Here is an 11,803-nt window from a genome sequence, read left to right as displayed (position 1 = left end):
TAGAATTATGGATTCTATATCTAAGCCATTGAAAGTCTACTGTGACAACTCAGCTGCAGTCTTCCTAGCTAAGAACGACAAAAGTGGGAGTCGAACTAAGAACATCGACATCAAGTTCTTAGCAATTAGGGATCGTGTCAAAAATAAAGTTGTATTCATTGAACACATTAGTATTGAGTTGATGTTAGCATATCCCTTGACTAAAGGTATGCCTCCATATAAATTCAAGGATCTGATTCAGAAAATTAAATGGGACTTTCGCCCAATTTGTAATTTGTATATATACATTCAGTTTCAATAAAATTCTTTGCCATTCTGAAATTTTCTCAATTAAGTGTGTACACCTTCATTTGCTTTATATATTGATGAGAAAATGTACTTCAAGGACTTGGAATAAACATAGGGTTTATTTCATTGGGTTTTGTTTCCTAATTAAGTGCTCAATGACAGTTTGCATTTGATCATAATGGATACTACTCGCGCTAATGAGAACATATCATTATGGTTGGTGTTTTTCTGTTATTGAGTGGTGGTGTTTGCACCAAGTGGGAGAATTTAACGTTTATCTATTACTATTATTATAACATTAGGATAAGTTATGATAATATTAAATATTTGATATGTGATGCAACACTAATAACCTAATAGCTAGACTACTATTATGATTAGGAGCAGGGACGGAGGCAGAGGGAGGGGGGGGGGGGGGCAGCTGCCCCCCCTCACCCCACCCCCACCTCATATATAATATTTGTATGTATATATGTATATATAGTATAGGTGTTAGTATTAGTATAAAAAAATCAGTAAATGTTAACAATTATGGTGTTAGAGTAGTTGGTAAGGCATGTGTTTATTAATGGGAAAGGTCTTAGGTTCAAATCCTTGCATTAACATAGTTTTGAGTCCTTCCCCTATGGCCACTTTTTTAATATGTGTAATGTGTTTTCTATTTAAATTATTTTATCAAATTAATTATGTTTCATATTATGTTATGAATATTTTTATAAAGTTTTGATGTGTTTCATTTTTCGCACATATCCAACAATATTTACAACTATATTTTTTAAGTAATGATTATATAAAAAAAAAAAATCTTAGGTAATTTTTTTTTTTTTTTAAATTATCTCTTTTGTTTTAATGTTTCGCTTTTACTGGAAAAAAATTCCTGAATCCGTACTACTTCTTCGCCCCCCTCAATCGAATTTCTGGCTCCGTCCCTGATTAGGAGTCTAGTTAGAGTTTAGGAGACCTAAAGACATACAACCACAATGATGGCCAGTGATTATATAAGGTCACTGGTCCTCTCACTCCTCACATTACATACCTCATATACCCGTGGTTAGAGCATCCACAATGGTTGGGGAGAATTGGGGGATAATGTAAGATTGATTAGGAGAGAGAATGTGGGAAGGGAGGAAAAAAAAACAAAAAAATCAAAATCAAAAATTAAAAAACAAAAAAAAAAAATTAAAAAAAAAAAAAGAAAAGGGTCAGACGCGCCCGTGTGGGCGACAGCAGCCTCTTTTTTCTTCTCTTTCTTTTTCTTCTTTTTCTGCATTCTCCTTGAATTTGCAGGAGAAATATCTCCACCAATAACTCCACCCCACACTTGTTATTATCCCCACCCGAGATAATTCATCTGACATTATCTCCATAATATCCACTGATGTGGATGCTCTTATATAAGATCACTAGTCCTCTCACTGCTCACATTACATACCTCATACACCATCTAGAGAGAGCTCAGTAAAGTGAGAGACAAAATACTCGTGTTATCAGCCGTTCGAATCACTCAATCGTCCCTCACACTGCTCACATCACATACTTCATACACTATCTAGAGAGAGGTGAGTAAAATGATACAAAATACTCGTGTTATGAGCCATCCGAATCGCTCAATCGTCTCAAGAAGGAGGTTAGTCGGTCCTGTATCACATATAATATGCATGTGATATATATTTAATATAACATTTTCATCATTGACTGATACGAAAGTCCCAGAACGCGTGATAGAAACTTCGTGCCTGAACGTCGGATTTGGAACAGGCTCCTAATATAAATACGCTCTAAATTATAATCTCGCCCAAAGCATAAGACCTTATTAGAAGCAAAAATCAGAAATTTGACGGAGAAAAATGCAGCAAGCTGTGAAGCTCGTTCTTGTGTTCTGCACCATATGCCTCCTTGTAAGCGAAGGATGGGCCAAAGGCGGCGGCGGCGGCGGCGGGAGAGGAGGCGGCGGGGGATTTAAGGGCGGTAGTAGTGGTGGGAGGAGAGGCGGAGGCGTAACTAATGGTGACGTTAGAGATGGTGGCGTTGGCGGCGGTAATGGCAGAACCGTCGGATCTGGAGTGCGTCCGTTACCGGTGGTTCCTCATGGAAATCATCAATCAAACAACAGCCAATCAACCATTGTTACGTGGCTCTGTATAGCTGCCTCTTTCTTAGCTCAAATTTTATTGATTGATTAAATTGTAGTATAAACCACACAATTTTTTTTAGGACTATTGACTTTATTTACCATTAAGATACAAGCCACTTTACACTACACATTCTTTTCATTGCTCAAATTTTTGTATTGGGTTTATTTACTTTTGTAAAGTCTGCAAAGAAATTTGTTAATGCATTATTATTATTATGTGGCTGAAACACCAATTCGATTCGTGTATTATTCTTGTCCTTTCAATTTTCTCCTATCTTTTACAATTGCTAAAATTACAATAATTTTGACCAATTTAAATCAAGGAAAAATCACACGTTTCATCCCTAAGTTATAAGTTAATTGTAGAATTTGTCTTTAAGTGTTAGTCGTACTCATTTTTCGTCTATAGCATTGCACTTATAAAAACGAAAAGTAAGCATGACAGATAATTATAAGGAGGAATTCTACCATGCATTATCGTATAACTTAGAAAGTGCAATTTTTCTTTCTCAACATACTAAAACACAAAGAGCCAATAACACATCCATTGAGGTTCGAACTCACAATCTCCCATATGGGAGTCTAACGTGCCTTTAGACCACAAGGTCTTGGGCCAATCATTTTTTCTTTACTTAATTTCGTTCGTATTTTAAAATTATGTTTTAAATTTAACTTTTTTTTTTTTGTATTTAATAGTACTTTTAATATAGTTTCTAAATATATAAATTTTATATACTAATACAAAACTTAATATTATTAAAAATTGAATTAAAAATAACTTGAGTCACGTCTCATTAAACAAACCAGACACATAAAATGAGACGAATGGAGTAACATTTTCATATATGAAGTACCATGAGCTGGTTTGATAAGTAACACTCTATAAAAGCTACCACTTTCATATAATGGAGTACCATGAACAGGTTTGATAAATAGCATTTTGACCAAAAATTAATAGATTTAACGAGTTTAATAATTTGTTTTGATCCAATAATTGAGCTAACATTTTTAATTCAAAATGTCAAATTTAGAAGGGGTGTTGCCCGAAGCATCATTTGACATTTTGTAGGATTGATCGATTAGCCTCAAGAAGTGGTGAAATGGTCAGGAAAAGTGCTATTGAAAATCATTTAGACAGTTATGTGCTTCCATTTATCTAAGAGTGGGCGAACGTTATTGAAGTTAAGAATGATAAAGAATTAAATAATATCGGATAGTTTTAATATTATATGTCTAAATATTTAACAAATGGGTTCGTATAAATAAAATAATACATGTTACGGGTTTATGTAGGATTCAAGTAGTTCTGAAAACTTTGTAACCAATAAATGATATACCTAATAAAGTGTGTGTATATATATACATATATCTTATCCATTCTCATTAGAGAAGCAATTATCCCAATTCCCACATACCCTACTATGTATTATTATTACTTTTTTCTTTTTAAAATTATAGGCAATTGGCGTTTGTACCTGGATCAGAGGTACATACACATATTGTATGTATTAAAAAGAAAATTTTAATTTTCACTTGTATTCCAGAATTGGATTTGAAACGTATGCTACTTGTTCAAATATAGATGGTGTCCTGTTAAGAAGTGAGGTATAGTGCCTGAAGGAAGTTTGCATCCACCCAGATAATGCCTTGTTAGCATCTTCATCTTTATTGAAGCAAAGGAGGGGTGGACCGTACTGGTAATTGTAAAGTTTTTATGAGGCAAATATGCTCTTTTGTATAAAGATCTGTGAAACGATCTTACACAACTACATATAATAGGTTGACCCTGTATAAAACCATCCCTATGAGAAAAATGTGTAATATAATTTAACAAAAATGTAATAATTTTTAATAAACTAATATAAAAAAATACGGAGTATTATTTTTTCATTAAAAATTATTTCAACTCTCACATACTCTGTATATTTTAATATAAAACTTTTACTTCCTCATGGTTTGTAATGTTTCTCTATATTTGTCTATCGATTAATAACAAAGTAAGGAAATTGCCCATAGTCTTTCCAATTTACACATAAAATCAATCATTTATTATCCAATTAAGTATTTAAACATCTATCTAATATATATAGACCAAATGAAAAATAAATAAATAAATAAATAAATAAAGGGTACATCGGGCCTGCTGCACAATATGAATCTCTTGACGATGTTGAGAAACTTTTTCATTAGCGATTGAGAAGGGGAAGCCTTCAAGTTTTCAAGGAAGAATAAAGTAAAAAAAAAAATCAATATAACTAAATTAAGGTATACTAGGTTATAAAATATACAAGGAATAAGGTTCAAATTGGTCACTGAACGTAACCTGAAAGTGCAATTAGGCCACTGAACAAAAAAAAAGTGCAATTAGGCCACTGAACAGTCTAAAAATGTGCAATTTCACCTGATAGCAGGTTACCCTCAATTTTAGCAGGTTATCTGCTTACGTGGCAGTTGAGTTGGCATTTTTAATAAATTTTAATTAATTTTTAATAAATTTTAATAATAATTTTTTATTAAAAAAAATTTAAAAAAATAAAAACGACTTTATTTTATTTTTTATTTAATTTTTTCCAATTTTTTTATAAAATTTATTATTAAAATTAATTATTAAAAATTATTTAAAAATTATTAAAAATGCCAACTAAGCTGCCACGTAAGCAGGTAACCTGCTAAAATTGATGGTAACTTGCTATCCGGTAAAATTGCATACGTTTGGAGAGTTCAGTGGCCTAATTGCACATTTTTTGAGTGTTTAATGGCCTAATTGCACTTTTTTTCGTTCAGTGGCCTAATTGCATTTTCAGGTTACGTTCAGTGGCCAATTTGAACCTTATTCCAATATACAAATATACAACATCACTTCTATTTGTATAATTATTGTTAGGAACATATGTCTCGGATAATGAATATGGGACTTAGGGTGTGTTTGGAAACCTGGAAAATGAGTTTTGGAAATCATTTTCCAAGTTTCCATTGTTTGGATGTGCCTAGAAAATCAAGTTAACGGAAATCATTTTCCGTTGACTTTGGAAAATAGGTTTGATTTGGAGGAAAATGACTTCCCTTTTTTTTGGGGGGAAGTCATTTTCCAACTTTTACACCAACATCACACCACCACCAACATCATCAACACCATACCACCACCACCTCACTACCACCACCACCACTGCCACCACCACCACCACCATACCACTGCCACCACACCACCACCATCACACCACCATCAATACCACCGTCGCCGCCGCCACCATCACAACCATCACACCACCACTACTACCACCACCGCCGTCGCCGCCACCACCACCATACCATCGCAACCATCGTCACCGCCACCACCACCACCACCATACCACCGCCGCCGCCACCACCACCATACCACTGCAACCGCCGCCGCCACCACCACCATACCACTGCAACCACCGCCACCACCACCACTACACCACCACCACCGCCGCCGCCACCACCACAACCATACCACCGCAACTACCGTTGCCGCCACCACCACCACCACACCATCACCACCACCACTGTCATACCACCCCCAGTTATTATTATTATTGTTATTATTATTATTATTATTATTATTATTATTATTATTATTATTATTATTATTATTATTATTATTATTATTATATAACAAATAACACCACTACCACCACCATAATATTTTTGATATATTATTAGTTATTTTTTGTAATTATATTTAAAATTATTATATATTATTATACATGTTATAATATTCTAAATAAAATAATTAAAATGTTTAATTATACAATTCTACTCATTTTCCAGAAAATGAACCAAACACACAAAAACAGTTTTCCAGAATGCAACCAAACATTAGAAAGGAAAATGTTTTCCGGCAAATGACTCATTTTCCAGAAGTCATTTTCCTGCTTTCCAAACGGACCCTTAATAAAAATAAGGAGTTACTTGACCACAATCTTCAGGTGTGTAAAACAAGGTATCACAAGTTTTTTATTTCATTTACTAAGCAATAAGGTTGATCAAATCAGAACTTATGAAGTACAAGAGATGTCAAATTTCTCAGATTGCTTTTTGATAAATTTACCAAAGGAATAAGGGTCAAATATGCCACTCAACTACACACCAAACTGTAATTAGACCATAAACTAAAAAAAAAATGCAATTAGACCATCAAACTAAAAAAAATACAATTGGATCCCTGAACAACACAAACTCATGCAATTTGACCCAAAATGACTTGTTTACCTGAACATATGCTGACATGTCGGCTACCAAATTTAAAAATACAATTAGGTCCCTTCATCGTCTCCGATGTTTTTTTTTTTAACATTTATTTTAATTAAAATTATTTTTAGATTTGGTGACCTCACACTGAGGTTCAGATTTAAGACCTCTCATTTAAGGGGCCACAACTACATCGTTCGACTACCAGGCCTATTTGATTCTTATTCCTATACTAAAGGAGTAACATGATATTTTTAATTTGTTAAAATTCTCTCATAAACTCTACAGTTGTTTTAATTTGTTAGTAATCTTCCAATTCCAAAATTTAAAATTTACCAGAATGATTAATCAACATTCTTGTTCAATAGATAATAAATTTTCAAATATAAAATAATAGATATTTTCAACTCAACAACACCAAAATATTATTTATACTTTTGGTAAATATGTTTATACTAATACATTCAAATATTTACTATATACATATCTAACAATTATTGCTTTGTTTGAAAAAAACAATTGTTGCTTTTTTTTTGTGTGTGTGTGTGTACAATTATTGCTTATTTAAAATTAAAAAATGTCATAATATTTTAAAATTAAACATTGTGGAAATTCACGTACACATAATATTTCTAATGATGTATTGATTAGATGGGTTCATTATTGATTAGTCTTGGTTAGGGTGACATTTTTACGACTTAGTTATCCATTACCATAAAAAAGTGAGTTTCTATGTTGTTAATCAAAAGCTAGTGAAGACATGCCCAAGCACGACATTCAACATCAAACTCTTCATTAAATTGTTAAATACGTTGAAAAGAGTTTTGAGAAAAAAACTGGTAATAATGGAAGAAATCTAACAATTCTAAGTGATAATAATTTAGTTTTTAGCCTAAAATTTCAAGGAGTTATTCTATTTTTGGTTCTAAATTTAGATGTGATAGTTTATTTTTAATTTTTTTTAATCAAAATATCCATATTTAGTTATAATATTATTGTGACATGATCATTTTTTTTTCTCCAGTCAGCAAAATCGTTAAAATGTGGTTAAATACAAATGCATTTGATTATTTTCATACAAAGTGAGTTAACCCTGTTATATTTTTATGTTTATTTTTTTCAAAAAATCTGTAATTAAAAACCAAAATGTCATTATATTTAACTGCGTTAAAATTGTTTTGTTGATAGAAGATTAAAATTGGCCATGTCACAATAATACTAGAACCAAATGTGGGCAAATTATGCTGTGGATCTGTATGCACCATGCATGGTGCATACAGATCCACACGACGTCGTTTTAGCCTAATGACGCGGGGTTTTATAAAAAAAAAAAAAAAATTCCGTTAACGGCGTTTACTTCCAAATTCCTTTTGAGTTTGTTTCCAAGTTTCAAACTCGATCGTTGGCAGTTGTTCGCTGTGGTATTGGCATTCGATATCACCGGAATCGCGATCGCAATCTCAATCGCATTCGCAAATCGCAATCGCAAATCGAAATCGGGAATTACAAAGTGATTGATAGATGGAGGATGGAACAGAGCAGACGAATTCCGCAGTTGATGATTGGCATTCGATTCAAGGTGATCTTGTTATTGTTTTTGCAATCGTTCCTTTTGGTTTTTTGTATGATTATGTGATTAGCAGTGATGTTTGTGTCTAGAATCTGCAAATAGTTGTGCAAAATCACGTAAGTAATTTCCATAATTGTGTAACAACAATTTCAGAATTTGAAAACAATAATTCCATAATTTTATAACTATATTTCCAGAATTGCATGTCTATATATTCAGAATTAGGGGTACTCTGTTTTGGCAGTTTGTTGCGACTGTGTATCCAGAATTGTATAACTATATTTCCATAATCATATAACTATATATACAGAATCTGTAGACACTCTGTTTTTTCTGTTTGATGAACTGTTTGAATTAATGTTCACCATGTCTATATAATGTAGTTAGTGAAGGCATTGTGGATGGTTCAGTGAGTTCAGATCAAGTAGATGTAGATGTTGATGGATCTTCATCAATTCCAGGTTTATTCATAGTGGTTTACCTTTTAATTAGCAAATTATGGTTAGGAATTATGTGTTAATGGAAATGGTTATTATTGTGTTATATTTGCAGTTGATCAAGATTTGGTTGGTTTGGTAGTAAGTAATGCTGATGAGGCTTTTGAGGTGTATAACAGTTATGCATATAGACTTGGTTTTAGTGTGAGGAAGGGTCATCAACGATACAAGGGATCTTCGAACACAATTCAAATGAAGAAATTTTGTTGTTCTAAGGCTGGTTACAAGGCTAACAGTGGGGTTAAGGCTTATTCCAAAATTGACACAAGGACAGGGTGTGGAGCGTTTGTTCAATTTGACGTGGGTGATGATGGGTTGTGGACAGTTACGAAACACGAGAAAGTGCACAATCACGAGTTATGTGTGTTCAACAAGAGTCATCTACTTCGTTCACATAGGAGTGTCGGAGATAATCAGCTCTTATATTTACAAGGTTTGAAGGACAGTGGTGTTGCATTGGCAGATGGTATTAGGTTCCTAAAACACCAATCGGGGGGGTCCCCTTTAGTTGGTTTCACCAGTAGAGATGCTTATAATTCAATGGCTGCGGATACTGTCAAGCGATTGGATGGAACGGATTCTAACTCTTTAATTGAAATTTTTAGGAGGAGGCAGTCTACCGAGACTGATTTTTTCTTTGATTTTGAACTTGACTTGGATGCAAGGTTGTGCATTTTTTTTTGGAGGGATGGTCAAATGAGACGAGATTACGAGGTGTTTGGGGACTTGTTAGTGCATGATACGACATATCGCACAAACAAATACGATATGATTTGTGCCCCTTTCGTAGGGATGAATCACCATTGCATGAATGTAATGTTTGGATGCGGGTTTTTGATGAACGAGAGGATAGAATCGTTTGTGTGGTTGTTTAAAGTGTTTTCAAGATCAATGGGTGGCAAGTCTCCACAGACTATTATGACAGATCAATGTGCAGCTATGGCTGCTGCTATATCTAAAGTGTTTCCAACATCACGTCATCGTCTTTGCATATGGCATATCGGTGAGAATTCAAAGAAGCATATCAAGACGTTAAGGAGCAATAAGGATTTCTTGGATATGTTTAACTACGTGTTGAAATACACAGAGACCGAAGCTGAATTTCAATTCTATTGGACAAGGTATGTTAGTAATTAATCGTTTTTATTGCATTACGTTTGTAATTATGGATGTATAGTGCATCAATTATGGATATATAGTATTTCGATTATGGATATATAGCAGTGGTGGTGTCTGGAAATGTAGTATATGGATTATGGATATATAGTATTCCGATTATGGATATATAGTATACCGATTATGGATATATAGCAGTTGAACTTACTGGTGGTGTCTAGAAATGTAGTAGTATGGATTATGGATATATAGTCTATCAATTATGGACATATAGTATTCCAATTATGTATATAGAGCAATAGAAATTCTGAGTATGTGTTAGATGTGGTGATGCTGCTTGTTAATATTCTGCTTCATAATCATTTGGGATTTTGTCTTACCATTTTCAGGTTGGTGACTGACTATAAATGTCACAAGAATACTTGGTTAGAAAAGCTATATGACTGTAGGGAGAAGTGGTGTCCAGCATTTAACAAGGACTATTTTTCTGGGGGCATTCTATCATCACAAAGGAGTGAAACTACAAATCATTCGATTTCTAGAAGGTTGTCCAAGACAGCGGGTCTTTGTGATTTCTATTCATCGTTTGTAAGCGTAATTTCTGAATGGAGAAGTAAAGAGAACGGTGAAGACTTTCGGTGTGCTCAAGGGGTACCCGCTATGATGATGGAGCATGTGAAACTTCTTTCACATGCTAGAGAGGTATACACGATTGAGATATATTTTCTGTTTGAGGAACAATTCATGAAAGGCAGTGCGTGTCATCAAGAGATGGTGTTGAATGATGGCCGTCAACAGAAGTATCACGTGTGGCGGCCAGATATAGATATTATAAGGCATGAGGTTAGTTTTAACGCAGCTAACTTGGACATTTCTTGTAGTTGCAAGTTGATGTCTGAGTTGGGAATTCTATGTTGTCATTGTATACGCATTCTTCACGTACATTGTGTTTCTAGTATTCCCGACAAATATATACTTAAAAGATGGACTAAAAAGGTTATTGATGGTAGGAATGTCAACATTGATTCTATGGTTTATAATGTTGGTGTTCCTCCATCAATTTGAGTGTTCGATATTAGTAGAAAATTTCAAAGATTAGTTGTGTCTAGTCAAGATAGCAGCGTAGCGAGGAAACTGTGTGACGAGGCTGTTGATGATGTAAAGAAAAGGTTGAAGCCGAGGTTGGGCATGTGCATATTGAAGAGTGTGGTGTTTCATCTTCAAGTGGTGGTGTTCAAAATCCTTCAAGTCGGAGATTGAAAGGTGAGCGTAACAAAAGGAGGAGTGGTGTTATTGAAAAGAAGTACAGTCTTGCAAGGGGGAGAAGGAGTGCTGCAAATAAAGCTGCATTGAGTACAAAGGGTGCTGTTCAGTCTTTGGTGTTGGAAAACATATCCAAGCTTGCTGGGGATGGATACCTTGTACATCCAAGTTCTTCAAGTTCAGATTTTGTTCAGTTTAGTAAGGGTTTAGATGACAATGTAGGTGTAGATTGAGAAATACAAGTTGTTATCATTGATTTTATGCAATTATACAGTTTTAGTTTTGTAATTCTGGATATGTAGTTTTGCAATTTTGGAACTGTAGTTATGAAATTATGGAATTATAGTTATACAATTATGGAATTGTAGTCATGCAATTATGAAAGGTATGCAATTATGAAATTATAGTCATTCAATTATGAAAATATAGTTATGCATTTATGCATGTGTAGTCCCCATTGTGATGGAATTTGTAGTTATGAAATTGTGGTGTATAGTTATGCAAGTATGGATGTATAGTTTTGCAATTATGGTATTATTGTTACGCAATTATGGAACTATAGTTATGCAATTGTGGAATTGTTTATATACAATTATGGAATTATAATTATGAAATTATGGAATTATAGTTATGCAATTATGGAACTATAGTTTTGCAATTCTGGATTTATAGTAGTCATGCAATTATAGATTTGATACATGAAAACAAAAACAAAAAAAAAAA

General features: G+C 33.7%; 1 protein-coding gene across 1 annotated transcript; it reads left to right on the top strand.

Annotated features, from left to right (window-relative positions):
- Positions 1-2,135: 2,135 nt before the first annotated feature.
- On the top strand, positions 2,136-11,313 carry LOC109172802 (protein FAR1-RELATED SEQUENCE 7-like). The gene is made up of 5 exons (XM_019322030.1): positions 2,136-2,427; positions 8,588-8,665; positions 8,757-9,822; positions 10,207-10,660; positions 10,987-11,313. Exons 1-5 carry the CDS (start codon positions 2,136-2,138, stop codon positions 11,311-11,313), a joined length of 2,217 nt encoding a protein of 738 aa, XP_019177575.1.
- The last annotated feature ends 490 nt before the right edge of the window (positions 11,314-11,803 follow it).

The sequence above is a fragment of the Ipomoea nil genome, unplaced genomic scaffold (assembly GCF_001879475.1).
Source record: "Ipomoea nil cultivar Tokyo-kokei standard unplaced genomic scaffold, Asagao_1.1 scaffold0429, whole genome shotgun sequence".
Lineage (NCBI taxonomy): Eukaryota > Viridiplantae > Streptophyta > Magnoliopsida > Solanales > Convolvulaceae > Ipomoea > Ipomoea nil.
The sequence above is the reverse complement of the archived record's forward strand: the minus strand, read 5'-3'. Positions and strand labels throughout refer to the sequence as shown.